The sequence below is a fragment of the Colius striatus genome, chromosome 25, assembly GCF_028858725.1.
Source record: "Colius striatus isolate bColStr4 chromosome 25, bColStr4.1.hap1, whole genome shotgun sequence".
NCBI classification, from domain to species: domain Eukaryota; kingdom Metazoa; phylum Chordata; class Aves; order Coliiformes; family Coliidae; genus Colius; species Colius striatus.
This window is the reverse complement of record NC_084783.1, coordinates 60,748-74,921: the sequence shown is the minus strand read 5'-3', so window position 1 is coordinate 74,921 and position 14,174 is coordinate 60,748. Positions and strand designations below refer to the sequence as shown.

At 65.0% G+C, this 14,174-nt stretch overlaps 1 protein-coding gene across 1 annotated transcript; it reads left to right on the top strand.

Annotated features, from left to right (window-relative positions):
* Window positions 1–580: 580 nt before the first annotated feature.
* Window positions 581–11,663, top strand: MKNK2 (MAPK interacting serine/threonine kinase 2). Its single transcript, XM_062014932.1, has 14 exons — window positions 581–686; window positions 775–974; window positions 3,050–3,131; window positions 3,264–3,365; window positions 3,465–3,562; window positions 4,375–4,454; window positions 4,891–4,964; window positions 5,052–5,156; window positions 5,575–5,630; window positions 5,841–5,936; window positions 7,119–7,313; window positions 7,720–7,884; window positions 7,983–8,026; window positions 8,392–11,663. Exons 2-14 carry the CDS (start codon window positions 927–929, stop codon window positions 8,657–8,659), a joined length of 1,413 nt encoding a protein of 470 aa, XP_061870916.1. The 5' UTR covers window positions 581–686; window positions 775–926; the 3' UTR covers window positions 8,660–11,663.
* The last annotated feature ends 2,511 nt before the right edge of the window (window positions 11,664–14,174 follow it).

The following is a 14,174-nucleotide window of genomic DNA, read 5'->3' as shown; positions in this document are numbered from 1 at the left end:
GGCGGAGGCGGGCGCGTCACGCGGGGCGGGGGGGGGGGGGGCTGGGCGCGCGGCCCCCCCGCGGCGGCTGCGGGAGCGCGACGGGACCTGCGGGGGGGGGGGGGCGTGAGCAGCCCCCGCCCCCCGCCCTGAGCCTTAAACGGGGCAGGAGGCAGCGTCCGGGGGGGCTCGGGGAGCGTCCCTGTGCCCGGGGCAGCTCAGGGCACAGCGGGGGGGACACGGGCATCGACCCTCGGTGCAGCGCGGGGGGGTCGGAGGGGTGTCCCCGGGGCTGGGGGCGGCGGGGGGGTGCCCCTGTCTGCGGGGGGGGTCTGGGGGTGTCGCAGCCTCTGCGGGCGGGGTGCGGTTTGTGCCCCGGGGGGGTTGTTTGTGCCCCGGGGGTGTCTGTCTGCCCCCCGCCGCAGCGCGGGGGGGGTCAGGGGGTGTTTGCGCCCCGCCGCAGCGCGGGGGGCGGCGCTGAGCCCGGGACCGGTGTTTCGCCGCCCTGGTGCGGCGCGGGGGGGCCGTGTGGCCCGTGCCGGGGGGTGTCCCGGTGCCGGGGCGCAGCGGGGGCGGGACGGGGCGGGGCCGGCGCTATAAACGCGTTGCGGGCGGCGGCGGCGCGTCCCCCCGGCGCGGAGCGGAGCGGAGCGGGCGGTGGCGGTGCGGGGCTGCGGCACCAGCGGCTCCTCTGCGGGGCCGCGCCGGTGAGCGGGGCCGGGCCGGGCCGGGGGGGGCTCCGTGCTGGGCCGCAGCCGCTTGACCCCCCACCTCCACCCCCTCCTGTCCCCGCAGGTCTCGGCCACCCCCCGGACTCCCCTCCGGCTCTGCCCGTCCCTCCGCTCCCCGCCCCCCGTTTTGGTTTTGGGTTTTTTTTCCGTCCCCCCCCCCCCCCCCCCCCAACTCCGTTTCTCTCAGCAACGCCCCCGCCGCCCCCCAGAAGCAAGATGGTGCAGAAGAAATCAGAGATCCCGGGTTTCCACCGCTCCTTCAAGGTAAGGGGCTGCGTGTCTGCGCGGGGGGGCTGCGGGGATGAGCTGCGGACCGGGCCGGTGCGGGCCCGCGGGTCGCATCCTGCGTTCCGCAGCGCTCAGCGCCGCGTCCCCTGCCTGGAGGGGGGGTGAGTGAGCCGCCTCCTGCCCTCGGCCCCCTCCCCCGACACCCTCGGAAGGAAGCGCTGCAGATGTTGCCACCCAAACCGGGCGAGAGACCCCCCTGTACCCCCGGTCCCGGGGATCAAGATGCTCCCGGGGGTCGCGTCTGCAGCCCCCGCGCCCCGCCTCGGCTGCTGGCGTGCTGCAGGAGGGCTCTGCTCGCTCTGCCGCAGCTCCCGCCGAAGTGGGGGCGTTCGCGCTGTACCGTGTCCCCCCCAGCTGCAGCCTTTCCTCCCGGGCTGCACGCAGGGTGCGGGGCTGCAGGGGGTCCCCGGGCCCAGCCCCACGCAGGACCTGTTGTGCAGAGCGTCCTGTGCAAGGGCCGGCTCTCGGCAGCCCCGCACCCCACGTCCCCCCACCCCGGCCCCTGTGCCGCCGGGGGTCCGATGCTGCCCGTCCCGCACCCCCCTTGTCCCGGCCGAGCAGCTTCCTGGGATCTTTGTTTAGTTTGGGATGCCGAGAGCTCCCCCAAACCTGCCCGGCTTATCTCGGCTGTACCTCATCCTGCCTTTAAGGCTTTTGGCTGAGGGTGGGCACCCTCCTTCCCCCCCCCCGGCTGGTTGGGGACAAGGGACACACACACACCTCGCGTGGAGCCGGTGTGCAGCGTCCACCCCGCGTCTCCCATCCCCCAAACCTTTTGTGTGTCGGTGCTGCAGCAGCTGCAAGAGCCCTCGGCCCCCGGCTGCCCCCGCTGCTCCCCCTGGGAGGCCTCATCCTGCCCGCGGTGCAGGGCTTGGGGCCCGAGCTGCTCGTGCTGGGGGGTGGCCGTGATGTGGGGCCCCCAGGCTGTGGCTGGGGGGGGTCAATGGGGGGGCAAAGGCTGCGCTCTGCAAATCCAGATGCGTTTTGTTGGGGGGGAGCAGATGGCAAAATGCCAGGCAGGAGCAGGATTTTTGCCCCAGAGATCCGGGGCGCTGGTTGGAGGGGGAGGAGAGGGGAGGGGTACTCCTGGTGTGCCCCCCCGTTCCCCTTCCCAGCCCCACAGCGCTATCGGGAGCTCCCCATCCCTCCCCAGCCCCCCGGCACGGAGCGGGTGTTTCTGTCTGTTTCTGGCAGCGGTGGCTGGGGCTGGGGCTGGGGCTGGGGCTGGTGCTGAGGCTGGGGCTGGTGCTGAGGCTGGGGCTGGTGCTGAGGCTGGGGCTGGGGCTGGGGCTGGGGCTGGGGCTGGTGCTGAGGCTGGGGCTGGGGCTGGCGTTGGGGCTGGGGCTGGCAGCCAGCCCGGGCACCGGGGCACGGGGCGGGTTTGGGAACACGCCGGAGCTGCCACCTCCACCCAAACACGTTTCGTAACCCCGCTCGGGACGGGGCCCTTTCGCCTCCCCGGCGGCTGCCCCGGCCCACGCTGGGCTGGCTCGGGGTGGGCACAGGGTCCCCAGGGCCCCTCTGCGTGCTGGGACTGCAGCCACCGGGTTCGGGGGGTTGGGGAGGGTTTGTCACTGATCTGGGGTGTAGGGAGGGTTTGGGGGGAACCTGATCCTGCTGGGTGCTGGGAGGTGTTGGCCAGCGCGGGGCTGAGCAGGCTCCAGCCCGCTGTGACCTTGCAGGGAGGACGTGCCGTGGTGGCTCTGGCACCCGTCCTGCCCTGTGGCTTTTCTTCCTCCCCCCTCGCTGTAGTTCAGGTCTGGGTGGAGATTTGGGGTTGGGTTGGTGCTGGTGGCCCCATCATCCCTCTCATCATCTCCTGTGTGCTGGCCTGGAGGCATGACCCTGCAGCACCAGCCCTGTCAGGAGATGTGGGCAAACCCTTCCTCCTCCTCCTCCTCCTCCTCAGGCCCTGCCCCAGCTGCATCCCTCTGGCAGCACCATGAGCCGGTGCCCTGCACCGCTGGGTGTGTGAGCAGAATGTGTGCCCAGACCAGGAGGGTGCTGAGCTCTGGGTCTGTCCCTCTCAAGCCTGTTCTTGGCCCCCACAGGGACAAAACCCCTTTGATCTGGAGTTTGATCAGTCCAACCACCTGGAGCCCGTCTTCAACTTCGAGTGCCCGGCCCGGCCCGGTGAGCTGCCACGGGTCCCGGGTCCCGTCCCAGGGGCTCTGGGGGGCTGTGTCCCAGGGGCTTTGGGGGGCTGTGTCCCAGGGGCTGTCCCATGGCAGGGGGTGACTCTCTGGTGCCTCTGCTCTGGCACAGAGATGCCTTCGAGTCAACCCATCGACATCCCCGACGCCAAGAAAAGGAACAAGAAGAAGAAGCGCTGCAGAGCCACCGACAGCTTCTCGGGCAGGTTCGAAGGTGAGTGAGGCTGCCCAGGGACCCCCCGGAGCCCCCCAGGCTGGGCCAGGGCTGGGGCATCCCTGGGGCCGGCGGCTCAGGTGCCCTTTCCCCTGCCAGATGTTTACCAGCTGCAGGAGGAGGTGCTGGGGGAAGGGGCCCACGCCAGGGTCCAGTCCTGCGTGAACCTCATCACCAACAAGGAGTACGCGGTGAAGGTAAAGCCCTGCCCCGGGCTGCACCCCCAGAGCCCTTCACACCCCCTGCCTCGGTTTCCCCTCGTTGCTCTCTGCATCTCGGGCTCTGGCCACAGCTGGGGTTGGCACATCCCATGGGCTGGAGGGGCAGGAGTGTGGCCTCTGCCCCTGCCCAGCCTGGGGGTCTGGGTCAGCCCCCTGAGCCACGCTCCTCTCCCTTTGCTTAGGGCATTGGGTACATGAATGCTTGGGGCGAGCAGGGCCGTGTGGTGCTGGCAGGGCAGTCACCTCCTGCTCACCCTGGGGAGGTCTCTGTGACTGTGTGGGGCACGTGTGCTGCAGCTGCTTTTGGGGTCAGGGATGGGATCCCGTGGCCCCCAGAGCCCCGTTGATGGCGGGAGGGTGCTGGGACGGGCCCTGTGTCAACATGGGCACAGATACAGAGGGAACTTGGCTTCCCCCATGGCCCTGGGGGGGCCTTTGGGCGCCTCAGAGGGGACACTGAGGCAGGGGGAGGGGGCTGCATGGTGGTTGGGGGGCTCTGTGTGCCCAGCTCTTCCCTCCCCCGAGGCTGTGGGTGCCCAGCTGCCGGGGCAGTGCCCGTGGGGCTGAGCCCTCCTCTGCCTTCCCTGGCCCCGGCCGCGGGTGTCACATGGAGCTGCCTTGGCCGAGGCCCCAGCAGGGAGGGAGGGAGCGGCTTGGCACTGCCCTGGGAACAGCCTGTTCTGCTGCCTTAACCCCTTCAGGCCCCCACTGCCCTCCCCTGCCCAGCCCAGCCCCGGGGTCCCCAGTGAGGGGCTGCCGGACCCTGCTCAGCCCCTCTGTGCCCTCAGATCATCGAGAAGCGCCTGGGACACATCCGCAGCAGAGTGTTCCGCGAGGTGGAGATGCTGTACCAGTGCCAGGGACACAGGTATGGGGCAGCCCCCGGCCCCAAAGCGGGCACCGGGCGGGGGAGGCTGAGAGGGGGCCGGTGCTTGAGACACCCCCGGCTGTGGCACCCGCTGGCCTGGGCTCCCCATGGCGACCTTCAGCAGTTTGTCATGGCAACAGGGCCCCTGGAGCCGTGCCCGGGGCTGAGCCCAGGAGCTGCTGCTGCCCGCTGGGGAGAGCTGGGAGGAGCTGGGGAGAGCTGCTGAGCAGGGCCGGGAGGGTCTGTGAGCAATTAGGGAGAGGAGGCGGGTGCTCCAGTCCCTCTCCCCTCCCTGGAACGCAGCCAAGGGTTGCTGTGTGGTTGCAATCCCTGGAAACCCCAGTTGCCTGCCCTGCGCCCCCCAGGAGGTTGTGCTGGCCGGGGGGGGGCTAGGGAGGGTTTTAGAGGGTACTGAGGGATGCTGCTGTCCCCACAGAAACGTCCTGGAGCTGATTGAGTTCTTCGAGGAGGAGGAGAGGTTTTACCTGGTGTTTGAGAAGATGAGAGGAGGTGAGTGGGGTACTTGGGGCAGGGGGAGCCGAGGCAGCAGGAGCCCCCCCCCAAACCACCCACAGTGCTGTCCCCCATCCGTCACAGGCTCCATCCTGACCCACATCCACCGCAGACGCCACTTCAACGAGCTGGAGGCCAGCGTGGTGGTGCGGGACATCGCCAGCGCCCTGCACTTCCTGCACAACAAAGGTGAGCTGGGATGCTGCATCCCTGGGGTACCCCCTGTGCCCACCCCAGGGGGATGCTGCATCCCTGGGGTACCCCCTGTGCCCACCCCAGTGGATGCTGCATCCCTGGGGTACCCCCTGTGCCCACCCCGGTGGATGCTGCATCCCTGGGGTACCCCCTGTAGGGTGCAGCCTCCCCAATCCTCCTGCCCAGGGCACAGAGCCAGCTGCAGGGTCAGGCCTGGCTGCATCACGAGGCTTTTTGTGGTGCAGAGCCTGTTCCTCCAGTCTGGCTGGGATTTTTACCCACCATGACAAAGGTGGTGATTTGGGCTGGGGAGGGAGGGGTCCCTGTGCCACTTCAGGCTTTTCACCGTGGAGCTCTTGTAGGGGGAGATTTTTGCCTTCATTGTCTCTTCTCCCCTTTCCCCTCTCCCCAGGAATCGCTCACAGGGATCTAAAACCAGAAAACATTCTGTGTGAGAGCCCAGACCAGGTGAGTGGGGAGCAGCCAGGGTGGGCACAGGGGGTCCCTTTTGGGGGTGCAGCCAGGGGACATTGCTGAGGGGAGCAGGCCCTTTTTAGGGTGCTGCTGCCACAGCACACGGGATGGTGTGAGGTGGATCATCCCCAGGGACGTGAGGGCCAGGCTGTGGTACCCAGGGGGGCTGCCAGGGGAGCTCACCCACCTCTCCTCCCCTCCCAGGTGTCCCCAGTGAAGATCTGTGACTTTGACCTGGGAAGTGGCATCAAACTCAACGGCGACTGTTCCCCCATCTCCACCCCGGAGCTGCTCACCCCTGTAAGCACGGGAGGGCTTGGGCAGGGGGGCTGGGTTTTGGGGGAGCCCCCTCAGCTGCCCCCCGGGCTTTGGGGCCGGGCCTGTGTGTGTTTCCCGGGGCTGATGCCGCGTGTCCCCCAGCAGCGAGCGCTGGTTACATAACGGGGAGGAGGGGCCGGGCTTTGGCTCAGAGCCCGGCTGCTGGAGCCTTAGCAACAGCCAGAGCCAGCCCCAGCTCCAGCCCCCTGCAGGCCACGGGAGCCTGACGCTGCTGAGAAGTGGGTCAGGCTGGGGAGGGGACGGGGGGCACCGTGATCCCCTCAGGCGGGAGGGAGGGGGGCTGGGAGCCCCCTGCTGCCGGGGCTGCGGTGCAGAGCCTGCAGGGTGGACACCCCAAAGGCTTCCAGGGGGCCCCGTGTTGCACGGGGTCTGTCCCACTCTGTTGATGGCTCCACATCTCCCCACTCTTCACCAGCACCGGGGCCCCAGCTCCACCCAGGGTGCTGCTCTGTACCCCGGTGATTTTGGGGTGCTCACGTGCTGGGAAAGGCAGAGCTCAGCCCATGGGCTGCCAATGAGATGGGGGCCAGAACAGCCCAGGCCCCTCCCCCCCTCCCAGGCAGGGGCTGAGTCAGAGATGTCTGAGTGTCCCTGTTCTCAGCAGTGGGGTGCAGGGGGTGGCTCCTCTCCTCTCCTCTCTGGTGATTATCTGCTGGCTGCAGCTTTTCTCTGCCCTGGTCACGAGGCCTGTGTGGGCTGTGGGTCATGTGCTGGAAAACCCCAGAGTCCCAGAGCGATAGGAGCAGCGATAGGAGCATCCAGCCTCTCCCTCTGCCTCTGTGCAGCGGCGTTAACTCCTCTGGCCCTGGCTCCCAGCTCCCTGCAGCAAGGGAGGAACTGGCCCAGCCGGCTCGGCCGTTGCCTCTCTGCCACGTTTAGTGGCCGCTCCCAGGCGATGTGTGGGGTGGGTGTGGGGCAGTGAGGGGTGGGTCTGGTCTCCCAGTGCCCAGGAGGGGGTTACACCTCTTTAGGCTTTATCCCAGCCCCCTGTGTCTGTGGCACAGCCTGGCAGCGAGCAGGGGCCGCTCTGCCCGGCCAGGAGCAGACCCGGGGCTGTGGGGTGCAGCCCTTTGGCTCTGGCGGGTTCCCGTCCCCCTGCTCTGCCCCAGGGGTCCCTGTCTCACCCCTCCTCGCTCCCTGCAGTGTGGCTCTGCCGAGTACATGGCCCCAGAGGTGGTGGAGGCCTTCAACGAGGAGGCGTCGATGTACGACAAGCGCTGTGACCTGTGGAGCCTGGGAGTCATCCTGTACATCATGCTCAGCGGGTACCCGCCCTTCGTGGGCCACTGCGGCTCGGACTGCGGCTGGGACCGCGGCGAGGCCTGTCCCACCTGCCAGGTACAGACACAGGCCTGCCCTGCCTGGGGCCTGGAGTGTGGCATCCTTACAGCTGGAAAAGCCCTGCTGCAGTCCCAGCCCTGCCCTCACCCTGCCCAGCCCGGCACTGACCCACAGCCCAGGGCTTTGCAACAGCTCCCTGCAGCCTCCTGTCAGGGAGTGTCAGAGAGTGCTGCTGGCTCCCCTCAGCCTCCTCCAGGCTCAACACCCCCATTCCCTCAGCCCCTCCCCAGCACCCCTGTGCTCCAGCCCCTTCCCCAGCTCTGGCCACGCTGCAGCCCCTCAGTGTCCCTGTGCCAGTGAGTGAGGGGCCCAGCCCTGAACACAGCCCTGGAGCTGCAGCCTCCCCAGGGCCCAGCCCAGGACACAGTCACTTCCTTTCCTCTGATGTCTTTTCTCTCCCCAGAACATGCTCTTCGAGAGCATCCAGGAGGGGAAGTACGAGTTTCCCGACAAGGACTGGGCACACATCTCCTTTGGAGCCAAAGACCTCATTTCCAAGCTGCTGGTGAGAGATGCCAAGAAGCGGCTCAGCGCAGCCCAGGTCCTGGAGCACCCCTGGGTGCAGGGGGTGAGTGCTGCCCCCAACCCCCACCTTGCTCCCCAAGTGTGGGGTGAGGGCCCCCCAGGGCAGGGTGCCTGGCTCTGACCACCCCTGTTTCGTTGCAGTGTGCCCCAGATAACACCCTGCCGACCCCCATCATCCTGCAGAGGTGAGTGTGGGTGGCCCTGGGATGGGGGTGGCACGTCATAGAATCAGAATCCCTTGGGTTTGAAAAGCCTTTGGGGTCCCTCCAGGGCTGGGCACTCCCCCAGCTCCCTGGGCAGCCTGGGCTCCAGTGCCCAGCTCCAGCTGCCCCAGCCCCCCAGAGCCAGGCTGCTCTGCACTCGCTGCTCTTCGGGGTGTCGCAGCTCGCAGTGGGCAGCGCTTGCAGCTCATGATTTAGGTTCCCAGCACAGTTTTGGGGCCTGATGGGTGCAGCGTGGGGTGTGTGCAAGGAGGGGACACCCTGATATTTGACCCCAAGCTCCCTCCAGTGCCCCCACACCCCGGGCTGAGCCCTGCCCTGCCCCACAGGAACAGCAGTGCCAAAGAGCTCACGTCCTTCGCCGCCGAGGCCATCGCCGTCAACCGGCAGCTGACGCGGCGCGACGAGGACGAGGAGGAGGAGTTGGAGGAGGAAGCACGACCCATTATCATCAAAGCTACCTCACGGGCCATGCAGCTCTCCCCACCTTCCGAGTCCAAGCTGGCCAAGCGGCGGCAGAGGAGCAGCCTGGCCAAGGCCGTGGCCGCCGGGCAGCATCTGGTGGCCCCGCTGGTCCTGGTGGCCGACCAAGCCTGAGCTGTGCCCCTCAGACCTGCTGTAGCCCGTGTTCCCCCTCCTCCTCCTTCCTCCCTTCCTTCCTTCCTTCCTTTCTTCCCCCCCCACCCCAAAACTCCACCATTTCTGCGTAGTGACAAGATCAGGACTCGTCCCTGTGGCTGGTTTCCAAGGTTTTGCTGATCTTGTAGCTCTGGGGGTGGGAGGGGGGAAGGTTTTACTTGGTTTTTAAGGTGTTCAGTGGAGCAGGAGGTGGCTTCGCCCCGGGACACTCAAGGACACGTGACAGACACAGACTTTTGTTTCCCAGCTCTTGGCTTCTCCTCTGACATTTCCCCCCCAGGCCCCTGGCACCAAAGGGCTCTTTGTGCCTGCGCTGCTGAGGGTTTCAGCTCATTTCATACTGTGAACAAAAGACCTTCGGGTCGCTTTCAGCAGGGGGAGCCGCGTTTTCACCTCACCCCCCACCCCCGGGAGCTGCAGGTCGTTCTCTGATGGGGGGGGAGGCCCCACAAATCCCCCCCTCCCGGGGGTCGAGGGTGGGGGCACCTCTGTCCTGTGTTTGGGGCTGGGGAGAGACGGTGCCAGCCAGGGAGCAGTGCCCCATCCCACCAGCCACCCTCTCTCCTGGCAGCCTGCTTTCAGAATAAGCTATTCACCCCCTTTCTCCTTTTCTTTCCCACCTTTTTTTTAATGACTGTTGGTTTTAAACTGCTGGCTGTGCTTCTCTGCAGGGCACTGACGTGTCTTCCTGCCCTCGCGCTGCGGCCGCCGGCTCCCGGGGTAAGCTCAGAGCTGGGGGATGCACAGGCAGCGGGGCCGGGCTCCTGGTTCTGGCGTGGGGGGCTCACTGCTGGCTGAGCCTTTGTGGAGGTGTAAAGGGGAATGAGGTGTCCAGGGCAGCTGGAGCAGGTAGAAAGTGTCCCTGTGGGAACAGCGAGGTGCTGTATGGTCAGCAAAGGGCCCCTTGAGCAGTGTCGGGAGCTGCTGTGGGCGGTGGGACCCGGCCCGGCGCCGGGGTCTGGGGGCACAGAGGCACCGAGTGCCCCGGGGAGCAGCCTGGGGAGTGCTCAGGCTGGGGGAGCAGAGGGGCTGGGGGCTGCAGAGCTGGGCAGGGCTGTCCCTGCGTGCTGCCACGTGTGTGCACGGCATCCCCCGCGCCTCGGGGAGGGAGGAACAGCGGCAGGGCCAGGGGATGCTGATGGGGACCCGTCCCGAGGGGTGAGCGGTGCCTGGAGTCAGGCTGGCCTCTGGCTCCCCCAGACCCCGCTGCCAGGGCAGCGCATCCACCCCCTGCCCCGGCTCCTGCCCCCCGAGCTGTGCCGCTGCCGTCCCCGCTGCCCCTCGCAGGGATCTCCCCTCCCAGCCCTGTGCTTTGAGCTTTATCCGTTGAAGCGGCCGCCGCGGCCCGCTGTGCACACAGCTGAAGGCTCGGGGAGATTTGCTCTGAGCTGGGGGAGTCGCTTCCCTGGGTCTTCACCTGAAGACAGTCCTTGTCTCTGGGGTGGGGGAAAAAAAGAGTTCTCCTTTTTGTTTTGAGACTGCTGACAGCAATACTATGCAATATGTGTTGGGTTTTGTTTCAGGGAGGTGTGTGTGAGTTCTCTGGGAGTTCATGATCTCGGGTGTTGACGGAGTTTGGGGCAGGGACAATCTTTTCTCACCCTTCTTGGCCCATCCATGGGTCAGGGTGTGGGTCTCCCCCCTCCAAAACTGCCTCCACTCGTGGTCTGCCCTCTCCCCCCGGGCAGACCCTCCCCCCTCAGGCAGAGGCCTCCTCTAAAGGAAAGCAAGAAAAAACAAATCTCCATCGTGATTGTACATTGTTCCCTTCTCCAGTGGGTTTTGTTTTATCACTTGTAGATAATTCCTCGTTGTCTTATATTAAGAAATACTTGAATGCTGTGCAGAGCAGTGCCTGGGGCTGCTGTGAGAGCTGCTGCTGTGAGAGCTGCCCCGCAGCCCCTCAGAACAAAGGGAGGAGTGGGAGGAGGATGCTGGTGGGGACGGCTCTGGAGGTTGGTCCCCCCCCCTCTCTGTGCTTTGCTTGGCAAACTGAGCTTTCCCCCCTGTTCCAGGGGCCAGACGCTCCCGTGTGCGTGGGCTGGGACCCGTGGGCACGTGGGCACGTGTTGTGTGGGTGCCCTGGTCGGGTGCTGGGCGTGTTGGTGCCCCAGCAGCCTCAGCCCAGGCTCAGCCTGGTGTCTGGCCTCGGGGTGTCAGCTTGGCCGCAGAGCCGGGCGCTCCTGCTTGCAGCACGTTGGGAGCAGGGCCCCGAGGCCCAGCAGCTCTGCCGTGAGGGTCTGTGTGTTCAGAGGGGATCTGGAACTGCCCCTGAGCTGGGGGATGGCTGAAACGCCTCCAGCCCTGCCCCTGGGTCGGGGCCCTGCGGTGCCGGGGCCGGTGCTTCCCGGACAGATGCTCCCTGACCCAGCTGTAACTCCCCTCACCCTCTCCTTCCTCTTTCAAAGCCTTTCTTCCCCCCGTAGAGCATCTGTCTTGGAAACCAACTTCAAAAAAAAAGATGTTTTGGGTTTGTTGTTGTTTTTTTTTAGCTGGAAGTTTTAAGTGTGTTGGCTTCCCCCTGCCCCCGCCAGCCCTGCCCCTCAGCGCCGCTTTACCAACCCACAGCCCTTTACTGTGAAGCTACAACTCTCTTGTTTTGGTTTTTGTTTTTTGTTTTAAATCAAAAGAGAGGGAGAAACGTTTTTCTCTCCCCTTTACAATGGATGAAGACTGCCAAAGCTGGTGGGCCAGGAGTCACGCTGAGGCACTGGTGGTGGCTGGTGGCAGGGCAGCCCCTGCCCCGGGAGCTGCTGCACGAGCAAAAAGCTGAACAGAGCAAAAAGCCCTTCACCAGGGGGAAAAAGGAAAAGAAAAAACCACCCCACAAAAACAAGCACTTTACTGTATGTACCAGGTGACACTGATACAGCTCAACTGAAGTTTTCCTTTATAACAATTGTTGATGCCAGAATTTTGTATTCTGTTTTGTAAGAATTTAATAAAAACGCATTGAGAGCTGTGTGCTGGGGCTGGGGCTGGGGTAGGGCTGGGGCTGGGGTGGCCTGGGGTAGGGCTGCCTGGGGGGTGGGATGCCAGGAAGGGGGACTCACTTTTCCCAGCAGCATGCTGTGCTCTGCTGGAGCCCTGGAGGGCTCAGGGTGCAGCTCTGAGGCTGCCCTGTGCAGCCAGCCCTGGCCCCTCAGCCACCGTCCCCTGAGCTGGCACACAGGGAGGAGGAAACTGGGGCAGCTGGAGGTGTTCATTAACAGCAGCTGAATGTGAGCCAGTGGCGTGCCCAGGGGGGCAAGAGGCCAGTGGCATCCTGGCTGGGATCAGCTCTGGGGTGGGAGCAGGAGCAGGGCAGGGATGGTCCCCTGTGCTGGGCCTGGGGAGGCTGCAGCTCCAGGGCTGTGCTCAGTGTTGGGCCCCTCACTCACTGCCACATGAGGGGCTGCAGCGTGGCCAGAGCTGGGGAAGGGGCTGGAGCACAGGGGTGCTGGGGAGGGCTGAGGGGTGGTGCCAGGTGCCAGCCTGGCTGCTCTGCAGCGGCCCCTTTGCTCTCATGGTGCCCAGGGCCGCTGTGGCTGGCACTGCTGCCTCCTGCCATGGGGCTTCTCCCCTGCACATCACTGCACACTTATTTATAGCCCCGTCTCCCGGTGGCAGAGCCTATTTTGGGCTGCTGCTCCAGCACAGGAGCAGCACAGCAGGTTATTTAAACCCAGCGTTGGGTTATTTTCGGAGCTGCCCTTCTCTGCACGTGCTCAGTTTCCCAACTCCTGGGTGCTCGTGAAGCCAGGGGCAGGGCTGGGGGACAGGGGCAGAGAAATGCAAAGAGGGGCCACACAAAGAAGTGTTCCAGGTGAAATCCTGCCCTGGTTCAGGCTTTGGGACCGTTCCCTCCCTGGTGCCTGGTGCAGGGCTGTGTTTTGGCTTTGGTGTGAGAGCAATGCTGATACCAGCCCCAGGTGTTTAGTCGTTGCCAAATCGTGTTTACACAAAGTCAAGGATTTTTCAGCTTCTCATGGCCTGGCAGCGAAAGGGCTGGAGGGACACAAGGTGTTGGGAGGGGACACAGCACAGCTGACCCTGCTGGCCTCAGGAATATTCCCAGTGTATAAACTGGGGTTGGCTGGGAGGGACTGGTGGCTGCTGGGGCGCTGGCTGGGCATCGCTCAGCGGGCCGTGAGCGGCTGTGCTGGGCATCACTTTGTCTTTCTGGAGCCTCTGTGCTGCGGGGACAGGCTGAGGAGGGGGAGTGTTCTGCCTGGAGAAGACAAGGCTCCAGGGAGACCTTGGAGCAGCCTCCAGTCCCTGAAGGGCTGACAAGAAAGCTGGAGAGAGACTTGTTTACAGGGCCCTGGAGTGAGAGGACAAGGGGAAATGGCTTTAACTGAGAGAAGGGAGATGTAGCTGAGACATTAGGACAAAGTTGTTCCCTGGGAGGGTGCTGAGGCCCTGGCACAGGCTGCCCAGGGAGGCTGAGGCTGCCCCATCCCTGGCAGTGCCCAAGGGCAGGCTGGATGGGGTTTGGAGCAGCCGGGGGCTGCTGGAAGGTGTCTCTGCCCATGGCAAAGGGGAGTGGAACGAGAGGAGTTTTAAGGTCCCTTCCAACCCAAACCGTTCTGTGGTTGTATGATTCTTGGGGTTTTATTTCACTCTCCTGCTCTTTTCCCTTTCACCTGCCCTGGGAGGAGGCTCCAGGCCACCCCTGCCAGGACTGTGGCCAGCTGCCCAGTGAGGCGCAGGCAGCAGTCTTCAGCTCCCTCTAATGTTTATGGCCTGAAGGAAGCATCTGAAAGCCGAGGAGGAGCGAGCAGGGAGCAGAGCACAGACAGGAGCAGAGACACCACCTCTGCGGGTAAACAGGGTGAGGCTGAACCGTGTGGAAGCAGCTCTGCCAGCCATGGGGTCTGAGCACCTCCAGACTGAATGCTCGGTTATTAACATTTTACAGAAAGAAACAGAGAACTGCTGCTCTGAAGGCTCCTGCTGGCTGCTGCACGTTGCTATTCCTCATCCCTCCACAGCCTGCTCTCAGGGCACCCACACCCCTCATCTGACCCACAATGATCCCCTTCTTGGGACAGCCCCCTCACCCCCATAACTGCCCTTCAGGGCTTGTTCCCCTAATCCCCCCAAATTCTTCCTCAGGGAATTGGCTCATCCCCCAGAGTTGCCCCTCAGGTATTGTCTTCTCACCCCCTACAACCAACCCTCAGGGCATTGTCCTCCTCACTTTACAAAACTGCCCCTCAGGGATCAATCCTCTCCTCCTCAGCGATGGTTCTTTCCCCTCGGGGTCATCACATCTTCCACAGCGATGGCCCCTCTTTCTCCTCAGGGATCACCCCTCTTCTCCTCAGGGATCACCCCTTTTCTCCTCAGCGATGGCTCCTCTTTCCCCTCAGGGATCACCCCTCTTCTCCTCAGGGATCACCCCTTTTCTCCTCAGCGATGGCTCCTCTTTCCCCTCAGGGATCACTCCTTTTCTCCTCAGGGATCACCCCTTTTCTCCTCAGCGATGGCT